We start from the raw sequence: 16,274 nt of genomic DNA, 5'->3' as shown, positions 1-16,274 counted from the left end.
AGCCAACTTATGGAATGGAAAGAAATATTTGCAAATATTATTATCTCATAAGGTGTCAATATCCAAAATAAAAAAAAATTTAAAATGGGCAACGGACCTAGACATTTTTCCAAAGACAGACAGACAAATGGCCAACAGGTACATGAAAAGGTGCTAAGATCACTATCATCAGGAAAATGCAAATCAAAACCATAATGATTTATCACCTCACACCAGGTTGGATGATCTTTATCAAAAAGAAAAAAGATAACAAACGCTGGGGAGGATGTGGAGACAAAGGAACCCTTGTGTGCTCTTTGCTGGAATGTAAATTGGTCCGGCGACTATGGAAAACAATGTGGAGTTTCCTCAAGAAATTAAAAATAGAACTACTGTATGATCCAGAAATACTGGATACTATACACGGCAATACTAGGTATGTATCCAAAGAGAAATCAGTTACCTCAAAGAGATAATCACATATCCACAGCAGCATTACTCACTCTAGCCAAGATATAAAAACAATCTAAGTGATTCTAAGAGACCATCAATGAATGAATGGACCAAGAAAATGTGGTGTATATGTGTATACATACACACACACACACACAAAGGAACATCATTCAGCCTTTAAAAATAATGAAATCATGTCATTTGCAATAACATGTGTGAACCTGGAGGGCATTATCATAAGTTAAACAAACGAAAGACAAATACAACATGGTATCATTTTCATGTGGAATCTAAAAAAAGGCAAACTAATAGGAACAGAGAATAGAAAAGTAGTTGCTCGAAGGTGGGGAAAATAGGAAAAGATCTGTAAAAGGGTACAGATTTTCTGTTACAAGACAAGTAAGGTCTGAGGAGCTAATGTACACCATGGTAACTATAATCGGTAACACTGTATTGCATAATTGAAATCTGCTAAGAGAGGAGAACTTAAAAGTTCTCATCAAAAGAAAAAAAAAAGAAAGAGAGAAAGAAAGAAAAGAAATCTGTGAGGTGATGGATGTAGTAATTAACTTGAGAGGAATAATTTCACAATGTACACATATATCAAATCATCATGCTATACATGTTAAATATCTTATATTTTATTGTCAATTATACCTCAATAAAGCTAGAGAAAAATTAAGTAAAATAGGAGAGATTGGAGAACAAAACCCCTAAATAATGGTGGAAACTAGATAAAATTTTGTATCTGACAAAAAGAAAAACATCCGCAAAATTAAAATGGCTTGCTATATATTAAATGTGAATCCCCTGAAGTCATTTGCTACTTTGACTACTGCAGTATTAAATCTGTACTTAACTACTATAATTATATTTTAAAGAGTCTCCTTGATTTTATGCAAATATTCTCCAATACATTTTACTACAATGGTAAATAAGCACAATAAAACACAGCACTGATTATTACTCAGGGACATGACTTCCACAGCCTGTCCATAACTTAGTTATCAACCTTGTTTTCCATTCCTCCACTTCATGTATGCCAACGCCCACCAAATTAAAATACATACTTCTCTTCAAAAATTTCAGTACCTTCAAGACCCCATTCAAATGCCAGTTTCTTCATGAAAGTTATATCCACTTTATAAAAAATGAGTTTTCTAATTTTGTCTTGAAATTGTAACTATCAGAGAATTGGGAGTGGGGAGGTAGAATTAAGCCTCATCTTTTAAACAATTACGATTTATTCTGGAAAACGGATTTTTAAAGACATGTTGATTGTAACCATCTCTTTCAATAAAAGTTTGAATGAACAATATTAGTTGCCATCGTGCCTACATACTAAAAAGAAGTAGGTCGTAACCTCTTCATAAAACACTATAGGCTACCAATTCCAGGAAGCAGGAATGTAGATTTTTTTTGTTACATTACTTTTTGTTAAGAAAAAAGAATAAAGTAAAATAGAGAGGTGTAAAGAGGTTAATTAAGGAAGGAAGGAAAGGAAGGGAAAAGAAGGGAGGGAGTGGGGTGGGGCAGAGAGAGAGAGAAAGAAAATCATACAGACTACAGAAATGTATCAGGGCATTCTGCCCTTGCTATTCTTTCTAGTAAGGGAAGATTTAAAAGAAAATGTTAAATACTTTATTTTTTTAAAAAAGACATGAAGGCAATAAGGTTATCCAATAATTATCAAAAACAATAGTAACACATTTTACATGAAGTATGCAGGAGATAATTAAATCTACATTAGGGAATAAAACTGTGGGTGTCACATGCCTTAACTGTCAGTCTTTAATTGTTCTTTTTCATTTATTTTATTTTGTTTTGTTTTTTAGTTTGCTGCTTAGTTTACTTTTTAGTGGCATGATGCCACAAAAAAGAAACTGTTTCCAGATTGTTCAAATCTTATAATAATATCTTAAGTGTGATTAAAAATGAAAATGTAAAAAAATTAATAGGGCAATAATTAACAAAATAATATTTTTGGCTTGTGTACACTGAAATATTAACCTAAAACATCATAATCTAGCATCGTTAGCTAGCAGACTTATTAAAATTCAGGGCAGTAACTAGCCTAGAAAAAGTACTTACATGGGCTTTCCACAAAACTAGCTGATGTGTTAGGAATAGTAATGATATATGCTAGAATGTTATAGCTTTAAATAAATTTTTCTCTTATGTGTATGAATTAGAAAAGGCAAAGTGTTATGAAAAAAGCTGGCAAGTCAATAAGCAGAAATCCATCTAATACTCAGAATACAGAACATAACTAAAATAAGTTCTTAGAGACTGAATTCTTATAGTATTTTCACACAGAAAACAATGCATCACATTATCAGAACATAATGATAAACATGAGCAGCCATCTCTTAAGCCACACAAAAGAGATTTTAGAATGTGAATGATAAGCCAACATAGGTATTCACGCTGTTTTTAAAATTTTATTTTCAATAATTATAATTCACTAAAACCTTCAAAAGTTGGACTTTTCACTCCATGTAGGGAATACTTTGAAGAAAGACAGCCAACATTTTGTTTTTGAACAAAATTTTTGTTCAAAATAATAATAAATTTTAAACAAAATGTCATAAGAATTTGAGGACTTGCTTCAATAAGACTGTAGGATACAAAGATTAATTTATAAAGTAATTCCTCAAGAGTTCAAATGTTTGTGAAATTCAATTCATAAAAAGCGGCAAAGAAAGAAAGCTTATAATGACACACAGAAGTACTCTTTGTATTCAACATCAGCATTGGCTCAAAAATCATAATTCAGTTACATTGTGCATGTATAAACTGTTTGAAATTTTGACAAGTACAGCTTCTGTTTGGTAAAATATGAAACTTCTTTGGATGCAGCTATGAAATATATGTAAACCATAACCAATTCCAGCTATGTCCTGGCTGCATAGGTTACATATTTAATAGGAACCCTGTTTTACCCACCAAATTTGTATTCATATTATCATTTCAGATTACTTCACTTACACCTAAACTAAAATGTCCCATGTTTCCCATTGACCCCAACCCCAGACACGGTAACAATACAAACCTCTCAGACCTTGGCATGCAATGGTACAACTAGCTGGTACAACAAGTGGTCAGCAGGGACAGCAGCATTAAATACTTCTCCCACCCCATCAAGCAAGTTAGTTGTCTCTAGTTACTTATGTACTAGCACACTATTTTTATTAGCAAGTGCTCCTTTCACGCTGTCTTAAAAGGAGTTATGAGTTATTTTCCATCTGGAAAGTGTCAGGCCTGGATTATCATTGATGTCTTCAGATTCAACCACATGTAACAGTGAGAACTCTCTTCACTCACTGCAAACATGGCTCTCGCACTAATTAAGACCATGACAAAGGATTAAAAAAGAAAAAGAAAAAAAAAAAGGATGTTCACTGAATTTATCTGGGCTCATTTTAACAGAACTATTAATAGTTCTTTATATTTAGTTAAAAAAAAAAACTCTAGATTTCCCGCTCTGGCTCAGCGGTAATGAACCCAACTAGTTCATGAGGATGCAGGTTCAATCCGTGGCTTTGCTTGATGGGCTAAGGATCTGGCATTGCTGTGGCTATTGTGTAGGCCGGCAGCTGCAGCTCTAATACCTAGCCTGGGGAATTCCATATGCCACAGGTATGGCCCTAAAAAGCAAAAAAACAAAATAAACAAACAAACCTCCAATACAAATGGGCATGCCACTAGGACCACAGGCATAAACCATGACTGTCCCAAGCACCTGAGATAATGTTCACTGTACATTTAAGTATTATCTCCATTTAACAGATGAAGAAAGAGATGCACAGAAACAGAGGCTAATTTACTGGAAGGAAAATTTACTGAAAGCTTAAGTTTCAGAGCATTTCACTTGAATATTCCCCTTCCAAACTCTGTACATAATTTTGTAGTCACAGTTTTGTATTCTTTTTCTTTCCATAAAGAGGGTTCATCACAACCTGGATCTGTCCTTGTACAGAAAGGTTTAATAATTAACCCAAATTGCATAGCCCATGATACCTATAAAGGAGTTAGCACTTGTGTTGCTTTGATTTGGAGAATATATAATCACGCCAGAAAATAAAAAAAAAAAACAGTATTGGTTTGTTTTTCTTTTCAAGCAGAATCCTAACTGGTATCACTCTCTTGAAGTCTTTCCCCGCTATTCTCCAACCTAAGCACCACTAACACCACAGACAGTCGGAAAATACCACTTTCATTGTTTTACTTCCGAATCTGAATGACTCTTCAATAACAGATATAACAGATCAAATTTCGACTTCTCAGTCTGTCTTTCAATCTTACCAAATAGACACCTACATATGTTTTAAAATATTTAAGCATATAATCTTATCTTCAATTACTTATGTGTATTTTCTTTGTTTTTCTCATTTATCCTTGTTTCTGATTTGCCAAACCCTATCTAAAACTATCCTATTGTCTACTATAGTTCACAGTATCAATTTTTAAAATCATATTTTGGCCTCTGATCATAAACATTTTCAAACTTAACTGCATATCATATTCCCCCTCCCCCAATAAACTATAAACTGCTCAGAAAGAGACTAAATTTTAGTTATTTTGAACTCTCACATGGCATAGCACTTGATGTATAGCATTCAATAAAAGTTTTACACAGGTAAATATTTTAGGCCTACACTTACAAATGCCTCTCCCTCATTTAAATTTAAACAAGATTTGCCTTTCTTACGACACTGATTGCATTCTTCTAAGTTATAAAAATGCAATCTCTAATATCACAGATAATCATTTTTCCTAAATTTGTTCCACTGAAGAAGCCCAAATTAAAATAACAAAAGAATTTACACATGACTTGATAAAAATTAAAAAATAAAAAGTTGATCTCATTCCAAATAGCATATTGTGGCCCAAAGACTGGTTATATCTTTATTTTCTCCTCTTTCCTATCACCTTCACGTCTGAGGTAGCTATGAATTTGGTGTAACAAGTCACTAAACAATCAACAAGAAAAATAAAAGAGAATCCTCCAAATTTAAAAAAAATCAGTGTTATACCTATCTTCTCTCAATTTACATCTTAACCTGACTAGGAAAATACAGAGTCTCAGTGGTGACTTTAAAAAGTACAAAACAAAAATTAAGACTTCTAGGTCTATGATTCCCAAGCAAGCAAAAAAAAAAAAAAAAAAAAACTTTTTTAATTGGTAAAACTGACAAATTATTGGTATTTAAATTTTGACAAGAAAGGGCTCAAAAGGGAAGGAGCACTTTAAAAACAAGAAGAATACAATTTTAGAGCAGTCCATTAAACTGAAAAACCTGACTTGATCACTGATTAACAAGTTTCAGGGACAGTAGATTAGGAAGTACTATCATGGGTGTGTAAATTAGTTTCAGCTTAGATCAAATATCTTTATCCAAAATGAAACCTTGTTTGAAAAGAAATTTTATGACATCTTGCAAAGATGTCCATAGACCATAACACTAAAGCCCAACCAAGTAAGCAATTTAAAAAAGAAAATAAAGGAAACTTCTTTCCTAGCCCTTTTCCCTCACCAAAGAAAAGACATTTGGCGTTCCCATTGTGGCTCAGTGGTTAACAAATCCAACTAGGAACCATGAGGTTGAGGGTTCGATCCCTGGCCTTGCTGAGTGGGTTAAGGATCTGCGTTGCCATGAGCTGTGGCGTAGGTCGCAGACGCGGCTCGGATCCTGCGTTGCTGTGGCCCTGGTGTAGGCTGGCAGCTCTGGCTCTGATTGGACCCCTAGCCTGGGAACCTCCATATGCCATGGGAGCGGCCCTGGAAAAGACAAAAAAAAAAGACATTTTATGTTTAACTAGTAGAGTCCCTAAACTGAAGCAAAAAGTCAAATGCCAAGTTTGTTTCATGCCACGAAAAACTATAAAGACCCCTGCAATTATGAAGAAACTCCTATCAAATGATTCTGCAATTAAACTTAATATACATCAGGTTCCTACAATATATAAGAACACTCTGCTTCAATTAAATGTAGACAATCAGGTTGCTATGACCAAAACCTGAATTTGCTATAGCCTGCTTCATTCATTCCCTTGACAATATACAAAGCCCCTTATTAAATGTTTTCCTGTCTTAATGCAGACCTACTTGCTAGCTGCCAAACAATCCTTTCAAGTTCTTTAATACCTCCCCCCACCATGCATCTAAGAAGTCATTAAAAATTAGGTCTCCAATTTGATCAATTATTTATTTCACCTCCTTTCCTACTTTTTAGAATCTGTATTTCATTGCTTCTCCGTGGTGTTTATTCTCTGGAGTACTGCTATCTTTTAAGGGCTAACATAATTTCCTGTTTCTTGGCTCTTTAAATATCCACAGCCCTTTATTTATCCACATGCCACTTTTACAGTATTATTTCTACACAGCACAGGGTAGTGGTTAAGCAGATTGTTCTTAATTTGTAATTCTGCCACTGATTAGCTAGGTGACCTTGGGCAAGTCACTAACATTATTAACAGTTGCCCCATCAGTAAAATGGGGATAACATTTGTATATTCCTCATAGGGTTCTTGTTTATCGTAAATGTGCTAACATACAAAAAGCACTTCAAACAGTGCTTGTTATATATTAAGTGCTATTTAACTATCTAACAGTCATTTACTTGATTCTAATCTCACCATTCTACCGTATATTCTTTTTGTGGGCCAAAATTATATTTTTCTTTTTTGAATCCTAACAATGTCCTATACAGGCAAGCATGTAAAAATGTATTTGTTGAATACTCAGTGTTGAATGTTTTGAGGGAGTAGCTGTTCTGTGGGAACTTTGTAAATGTTCCCACAAAACAATCCCATCATCAGAGAGGAATAAACAAGCACTCCACGATGGTCTGGGACAAGTATTAAAATTTCTATTCCATGGTAGCTCCAATTAGCTGCTAGCATTGTCTCAGATTCTGAGGCCCTTTAGAGTCTCGTGATCAGGTGCCATGATCAACTAATCTAGTCAACTGTGACAGTAGAAAGTGGAAATATTCATTTTTTTCATTACCAATCCAGGGTTTGACTCTAAGGAGCCCATTCAACCACCCTCATGCCCCATACCCCGCTATACACAAGAAAATTTATTTACAACTTCATGCTTTATCTTGAAATTTCAAGGAGTTTTGCATTTTACTCTATAATATATCCCCATTGGTTTATATTTAATAATATGTTTTCCTCGGATATCTGAGTAAAACTGATGCTCCAAGGAGATTTCTTAAGCCCCCTGTTACCTAATACCTCCAGGTACAGCACTACCTCACTTTGACAAACAATCCTTGAAGTTCACAAACAATCCTTGAAATTCACATAATGCTTTTACATCCTCCCAGTAGCAACTAAAATATTACTGCTTGAATAACCAGAAGCTTGAAATATATAACAGAGTAAGACTAATGCCTACATTCTCATACTTAAAATGTAATAGATTAAATGCTTGAGCATTTGTAAAATGACTTCATATCACATTTAATATCCACATTTTAAAGAACAAAAATCAACTAAACTTTGTGAAGCCTGTAAATGAAGTATGATGCTAGCCAGGGATAATTCAGATAAATTTCTAAAATACAATGCTAACATATTCTTCAACAGAACAAATACACCTAAAATTACTGGGCATAGTTAAAATATTTGGTGAAGATAAAAGCTGTCTTTCCTCTTATAAAACTCATTAGAATTAAAATGTGTTATATTCTAACCATATACCACTCTCCCGGGTCTACTCATGACAAAAAATGTATTTAACCGTTTGTATTTTCAATCAAAACAAATACCTTCATCAAGGAATTTGAGCAAATGGAATTACAGGCCCACATGATTTCCACACTAGTGGACTTCCAGGTCAAGAGCGATGAATAACTTATATAAACTGAACTGTCAACATACTACGTTCTATGTGATTACCCCTAAATACAAAATAAATTGTAAATTCTGTTATTGAAATAAAAACTGTTTATTTTACCTCCCTTTAAAACAAACTATATTGTATTTTCATGGTTGATACTGCCCCATCCCCATCAATGGATTTAAGGGCAGCAAGGAATGACCTTTTCCATAATATTTTGCAAATTCATGCTAAGATTATATACCGAACCACAAGAAATCCCTCCCAAGAAAGAGGGGCAGGGTGGGAAGAAAGGAAAAGAGGGCTCAGGTGCTCAAAGGCCTCATCAGAGGAGGTTGTGGGATACAGGGCGAGAAGAACCTCACCCAGAACAGCCGCATACCTGAGGCCTTTGGAAGCGTAATAGGGAGAAGATGGATTCTGGTTTAGGATTAGAAACATGGGAAAAGGGTCTCCCGTTTTAGATAACGGCTAAAAGATCCACTCCTGGCAAGTTCTTTCCAGCTAAGACTCTACAATCCCCTCCTGGGCCTAATTTGAAAAGAGGTGCCACTATGGGAACGAATGTCCGGGAATTTAAGGACTACAGTCTCAAGCCCCAGTTGCACAACTCACCGGGACCCCCCGACCCAATTCATTTTCCCAAAATTTTAGAGCAGGAAGGCGGTGAGGGTCCGACCGCTGGTGCTCAATCGTCTCCGTCTTGCGGCGCGACTGGTTCCCAAGGCTCCGTAGGCTCCTTTTCCGCCCAGCCCCACTCCCGACAGCCTCTGCGGCTTGGGGTCGGCGCCTTCCGGGCCTCCCAACAGCCTCTGCGGCTTGGGGTTGGCGCTTGCTGTGCCTCCCAATAGCCCTTGCGGCTCCTGTGGAGACCCTTGTACTGACAGTGCCGCAACTGAAGCTGGTGGAAAACAGTCAGCCCGCCTCAAGGAGGAAGAACAACAGTTTTAACCACTCAAGCAAGGGAAACCTAAGTAAATGAAGTATTGGCCTGTGGCCACAGGGTTAGTGTTTCAAACCACCTACATCATAATTTTATTTAGTTCTGAATGGATCTCAGCTTTTTTTTTTTTTTTCCAGGTCAAAGACCAGACTTGGTGGAGAAAAAGCAAGGGCAAGGTTATAGATCCATAATCCTAAAAATAATATTTCTCTCCCCCTTACCACTCTTTATCCAATTCCTTTAATATATTTCACATGCAGTTTTCATATTCAGTATACAGTTGTTTATCAGAAACATTGCACTATAGTAACCTGTACATTTAGTTAGTTTTTGAGAGAGTTTGATCAAAACTTCATTTAGCGTAAAGGCCCAAAGGCACTGAAAGAAAAAAATCTCAAAACAAAAATTGGATTTTGCTGTTCATTTCTGTTATGTTTGCATGGCCTTACAAAACGTTTATTTTACAGACGGTTGTATGATATTTTGGTTACAAACTAGAACTCTCCTATGCCAAACAAATGCACAAAGTACTTTTTTTTTTTTTTTCAATTGTCATGATTGTTTTCCATTTTTTAACCTGGGGGAGCATCTCATAATTTCGAATATAGTGCATTTTCCGTTGTCATTGAGAACTAGTCTCTAAATTAGGATTATGTCCCAGGATAGATATCTTGGTTAGTCTTTTAAATACTGATTTTTATAACAAAAATTCAGTAAAGTACACCTAGCATTGGTTTCAATTAGACCAGCTGCTAAGCAGTTATTTGTAACAGCTGAAAAGTTGACCTAATTTCTCATCTTCAATGTTGTTAAGCTTCACATGAGTAAGACTACCACGGCTGATAGATAACAAGAGTCAAAGAGTGTGTGATTTTAGGGCCAGAGGGGAATTAGGTAATCTCTTGTGTTAAGGAAACATTTCAAGAAAGAAAGCACAGATAAAATATTACTTAGCATTTATTGAAAAGGAAATCCATCTGTTTTTCTATCATCTCTGCCTTTCCTGAAGGTTTGAGCCTGGTCTCAGACGCTTTCATTAATCCTGACCCATGGGGCAGGGTGGAATGAAGAGTGGGAGTGGAATTTAAGTGGTTAAATTAGGTCTCTTTTTTAATGGCTCAGCAACAAGTCAGATCTTATATTGACCTTTCCCCCAGTTCTAGTAACTGGGCTTCAACCCTCCTTGTACCACATTTCAAGTAGCCAAATTTCTATCTTAACTACTTTATTTACACCCAATTCCTCATTCTAACAAGTCTTTCATGCCAGGCATTAAAGTCTTTTTTCTGTATGCCACCTTCATTATCAGTTGGTAAACTGACCTACCTAAAACTGTGTATTTACACCTCTAGCTTTCTTTGCTTCTAGATTTCCCACTGCCCTGCTCCTCCCTTGATCTTATCCTATGCCAGTGATGGCAAGCCACTTGCCTTGACTTCCAGCTGCTTCCTGACCTATGCATCCCTCTGTGTATTATGTTCTGCCAGCCGAACATCCTCCTATCACCCTAGTTAAGTTTACCCTTGCACTCCACATGACCTACAACAGTCAGGAGATGTGACATAAAGATTAAAATTTATAAAATGTAAGGTAGCCTTGGAGTTCCCGATGCGGCTCAGCAGTAATGAATCTGACTAGCATCCACGAGAACGGAGGTTCGATCCCTGGCCTCACTCAGTGGGTTAAGGAGCCAGCGTTATTGTGAGCTGTGGTATAGGTTGCAGATGCGGCTCAGCTCTGACATTTCTATGGCTTTGGTGTAGGCCAGCAGCCGTAGCTCAGATCTGACCCCTAGCCTGGGAATCTCCATATGCTGTGGGTACAGCCCTAAAAATATAAAATAAAAATATTTTTTAAAAATGTAAGGCAGCCTTATTTCAACATATGAAAAGCATGAAATTAGGAATAAAAAGATTTCGATAATAACTACTATGACAGTATGATCTCTATGTGTGGACTTAGAAAATCTTAATGAATGATAGATTGTACTGTAAATATGGCCAGCTATCAAAGAATCTTGCATGAATTTGCCACTCATATATTAAGTAAATCTGCTGAATTGAATGCAAAGAAGCAAAAAGAGATCTGTGATGATTCTTGGAATTCATATAGTTGTCTGGGAAAGGAGGAGTTTTTCGTTTTGTTTTGTTTTTGTCTTTTTGGGGCTGCATCCAAGGCATATGGAAATTCCCAGGCTAGGGGTAGGTAGAATCAGAACTGCAGCTGCCCGCCTACACCACAACCACAGGCCCAGCAATGCGGTATCTGAGGCCTATGTTTATGCCAATGCTGTGGCAATGCCGGATCCTTAACCCACTGAGAGAGGCCAGGGACCAAACCTACATCCTCATGGATACTAGTTGGGTTCTTAATCCACTGAGCCGCAATGGAAACTCCCGAGTTTTAAAGTTTAAGTATATGTTTACTTTAAAAATTAGGGAGAGGGAGGGAGTGGGAGGGATCGGGAGCTTGGGGTTATCAGATACAACTTGAAATGGATTTACAATGAGATCCTGCTGAGTAGCATTGAGAACTATGTCTAGATACTTATACTGTAACAGAACGGTGGAAAAAAAAATGTATACATGTAAGTGTATCTTGGCCCCCATGCTGTACAGTGGAAAAATAAATACATAAATTAGAAAAAAAATTGAAAATAGTTCTTTATTCATAGTAAGCAGAAAAATGATGATCATTTAACACCAAGACAGGATTCATGTTCTAGGATAGGGATTGGCAAACCTTGGAAGAGGGCCAAATAGTAAATATTTTGGTCTCTAATTCATCTAATCAATTCTGCCACTGTGTCTTGAAAGCCATAGACAATAAGTTAATAAATGGGTGTGGCTATGCTTCGGTAAAACTTTATTATGGATTCAGAAATTAAAATTTTATGTAATTTTCATATGTCACAAAGTATTATTCTTCTGTTGATGTATTTTCAACCATCTTTTAAATGTAAAAAACTGTTTTTAACACACAGGCTATATAAAATTAGGTGGTGGACAAATGGGCCTATTGGTTGGGTTGTAACTTGCCAACCTCTGTTAATTTAACGCATATCTTCCCAGGCTTCCAGTTGACTAGAAATGTGTAGGGGTGGGGATGGAGAAACAAAAATATTTTTACATATTTTAGAATAACTCATCTTTGCCTAAAAATATGCCCTTTTTAAAAAATATGCAAATTTTTTTCTTAATTGTTTAGCATTAGGGATGTAGAGAATTCTTTCAAAAACACTTTTGATTTTTATCAAAGAACCAACATGGAAATGGGAAGTAGATTATCTCTAAACCTAGACAAAACAAACAAAACAGAAGCTTACGAAAGACAAGAAACTCTTGCAAATGAGGTAGGTTCCTGGAGAAACTATTTCTACCAACTCAACTTTGATTTCCACCCAAATGGTTAACTTTTCTAACATACCTCCAAGTGACAACTTTCTAAAAGACACAAGGGGGTGCTAGAAGTGAAACACTGCTCTTATTTATTTAATAGTCACCTTGTAAATAATCCCCACTGCATCAGATGCATCAGATCTTCATTGGCTAAAAGTAGCAATTATGGGGCTGGAAGACAAGTAAACTTTAAGGAAGCATAGCAAAGAATTATTATTTATTATACAGAATTTCTCTCTCGTATTTATTTACCAAAAAAAAAAAAAAACCCTCAATATAGTTTGTCTGATATGTTCTGGGATTTCATGGGAAATCACGGACAGAAAAAAAAAATTTTTTTTTAATATGGGAAGGGAGAGAATGGAAAACAGATCCAAGTATTTGATAATTTGTTTTTTCTAAAGTCCCTCCCACTGTCACTTTCTTCTCCCTTTCAAATTCATTCCACATACCCTTTTCATATTCATTTTACGTCGATCCTCTGGTTCTTCCTCCCTTACCTTCCCCTTTCTTCTCCCTCATTCAGCTCCCTTTCTTTTTGCTATGCCCCTCTGGTTTCTACTAAAACCTTCGAGAAGTGATGTATTTTCTGAACTTCTGTAGGTTTTTAAGTGACGCTGAGCATGCTCAGTCGGCAGGGCAGGTTTTGTCACCAGCAGCTGCCCTGATTCGACCTCTCCAAAAATAGACATTTAACTCTCTGAACTGTTTAAGGATGTAATTCGTTTGGCTCTCTTCATTTTCAAGGTTCGAAGGAAAGCCGCAAGGATTCCAAGGGTCCCATCGCCCTCGTAGCCAATGAGGGGCCCAGGAGGGAGGAGCTTGGGGCTGCTTGGTACAGCTTGAGCTTCAGAGGGAATCATTCCCAGTAGGTGCAGTGGAGTCTGAGCTCTGCTGTATCTGTCACGACAGAACAAAATTTTTAAAAAGAAAACAAACGAAAAAAACACAGAAGAAGAGAAACGCTTCAGACTATGGAACGCTGTAGAAGTTTCTGAAACATTTGCTGGGGATTTTCGTGGAGCATGATCTTTTAAAAACAATTCTTTTTGAAGCCGGTTTGGCTAACTGGGAAAATGATACATATGCTAAATGCAGCAGCTGATCGAGTGAAATGGACCAGATCGAGTGCTGCTAAAAGGGCTGCCTGCCTGGTGGCTGCAGCATATGCTCTGAAAACGTTCTATCCCATCATTGGCAAGCGTTTAAAGCAGTCTGGCCACAGGAAGAAAAAAGAAGCTTACCCGGCAGCAGAGAACAGAGAAATACTGCATTGCACCGAGGCCACTTGTAAAAAACCTTCGCCTGGAGTGAATGCAGATTTTTTCAAACAGCTGCTAGAACTTCGAAAAATTCTCTTTCCAAAACTTGTGACCACTGAAACGGGATGGCTCTGCCTCCACTCCGTAGCTCTAATCTCAAGAACCTTTCTGTCTATCTATGTAGCTGGTTTGGATGGAAAAATCGTGAAAAGTATTGTGGAAAAGAAGCCTCGGACTTTCATCATCAAATTAATCAAGTGGCTTATGATTGCCATCCCTGCCACTTTTGTCAACAGTGCAATAAGGTACCTGGAGGGCAAGTTAGCCTTGGCCTTCAGAACTCGCCTAGTAGACCATGCCTATGAAACCTATTTTACAAATCAGACTTATTATAAAGTGATCAATATGGATGGGAGGCTGGCAAACCCTGACCAGTCTCTCACTGAGGATATTATGATGTTCTCTCAATCTGTGGCTCACTTGTATTCCAATCTGACCAAACCTATTTTAGATGTAATCCTGACCTCTTATACGCTCATCCAGACTGCTACATCCAGAGGAGCAAGCCCAACTGGACCCACACTATTAGCAGGGCTTGTGGTATATGCCACTGCTAAAGTGTTGAAAGCCTGCTCTCCCAAATTTGGTAAATTGGTGGCTGAAGAAGCTCATAGAAAAGGCTATTTGCGGTACGTGCACTCCAGAATTATAGCCAATGTTGAAGAAATTGCCTTTTACAGAGGACATAAGGTAAGAAAGAAATTAAGGTGATGGGTGAAATGTGAGACTCTTCAAGCTGCTACTGCAGAGCTAGATACCATCTGTTGTACTATTGACAGACCCACTCCTTTAGCGTTTGAGAGTCTTATGACGTTTAAACCTGTATTAAAATATATGCTTCATTACCTTTCTAATCACAAGCTGTTAAAGAATTATATATAGAGTGCAAACTTTTCTCAAGTTTCATGAGAATCAAATTTTCAACACTCTAAAAAAGTCTCTTGAACCTCAGTTATCCAAATGTGCTCAGAATTCTCTCTGTAGCATTTTCTTAAAACTTAAATCCTGACTTAGTAGGTAGGCCTAGAGCACAGAAAAAAAAATATATGTTTAGAAACTTAAGTTTCCATTGAGATGGAAAATTTAGAATGATATTCTTTGTTTCTCAAGAGAAAAAAACATGCTTTCTTATGAAAGACAAGTTTGACAATTTTGCACATCTAATTGAGTTCCTCACTCCTAAGAAGTGTCTTACAAATGGTAGGTCCTTCACTTTTAATGTTCAGCACCACATATTGACACAAATAAAAAGGGAAAGTGGAATGAAATTTTGTCTATCTTTGAGGGAAAAGCTAAGAATCACAGATAATAGTATACTAAGTAAAACAAAATGATATGTAATTATCTCTAAAGAAAGTCCTCAAATATACATTATTTTTGTAGTTCATATTAGGTTAATTCTTACCTCTTTTTCTCTCTATAGGTAGAAATGAAGCAACTCCAGAAAAGTTACAAAGCTTTAGCAGATCAGATGAACCTCATTTTATCCAAACGTTTGTGGTACATCATGATAGAGCAGTTCTTGATGAAGTATGTTTGGAGCTGCAGTGGACTAATTATGGTGGCTGTACCTATTATTACTGCAACTGGCTTTGCAGATGGTGGTAATGACATTTATGATTAATTTCTAATATATGTTTCAGATTATTTCTTTTGAAGGTACTACTGCTGGTCCTGTGTGAACAAATTGTATAGCCATCATTCTGTAGTCATTAATGGTCAGAAACAATGGCAGACTTTGCAACATCCAACAATTAGACCAGCAATATGAAAGAAGGAAAGAAGTGACTCAAAAGATCTAATTCTGAGATATTTCAGAGATCTCTGATGCAGTGTTTTGGAGCGTTGACCTTGTGCAATTTTAATTGTACTACCTAATAAAAATGATTCTCTAGTTTACATTTAAACTCAACACAAATTAATACCTTTGAAAAGACTATAATAGAAGTTCTCACCACGTATTACAAATTTCATTTCTGCACTTAGCAAGCATTTGGTCTATAAATATTCTATAACTGCACCTGCCTTGATTTGTGATTTCAATAATTGGTTGACTACATTTGGCAACCAGGAAATTGTTTCAGGGAGTTGCTTCATGCAATGGAACAAGGTCTCCTTTACTTGTAGGTAATATAGATAACCTCCTATGTGGCATGATTTGGTGGTACTGTGGAGATGGGATTATCAAATTGCAGGTGTCTAATTTTACCCTATCACTGTCTCAATGGTTTTTACCAATATTTTTCATTCTTCGGAATAACTAAGAAAGATAAGGGCAAGAAGGACCATATTAAAATGCCGTGTAGTACCTGTGATGGGAGTTGGGT

At 36.5% G+C, this 16,274-nt stretch overlaps 1 protein-coding gene across 1 annotated transcript in view; it reads left to right on the top strand.

Moving 5' to 3' along the window:
* The first annotated feature begins 13,508 nt into the window (after window positions 1-13,508).
* Window positions 13,509-16,274, top strand: part of ABCD2 (ATP binding cassette subfamily D member 2) — a 57,073-nt gene continuing 54,307 nt past the window's right edge. Inside the window, exons 1-2 of the mRNA XM_047788581.1 lie at window positions 13,509-14,637; window positions 15,371-15,551. Of these exons, the coding sequence (XP_047644537.1) occupies window positions 13,702-14,637; window positions 15,371-15,551 (1,117 nt within the window). The 5' untranslated portion in view covers window positions 13,509-13,701. The remainder of the gene's footprint in view (window positions 14,638-15,370; window positions 15,552-16,274) is intronic.

Source organism: Phacochoerus africanus, chromosome 7 (assembly GCF_016906955.1).
Source record: "Phacochoerus africanus isolate WHEZ1 chromosome 7, ROS_Pafr_v1, whole genome shotgun sequence".
Classification (NCBI taxonomy): domain Eukaryota; kingdom Metazoa; phylum Chordata; class Mammalia; order Artiodactyla; family Suidae; genus Phacochoerus; species Phacochoerus africanus.
The sequence above is the reverse complement of the archived record's forward strand: the minus strand, read 5'-3'. Positions and strand labels throughout refer to the sequence as shown.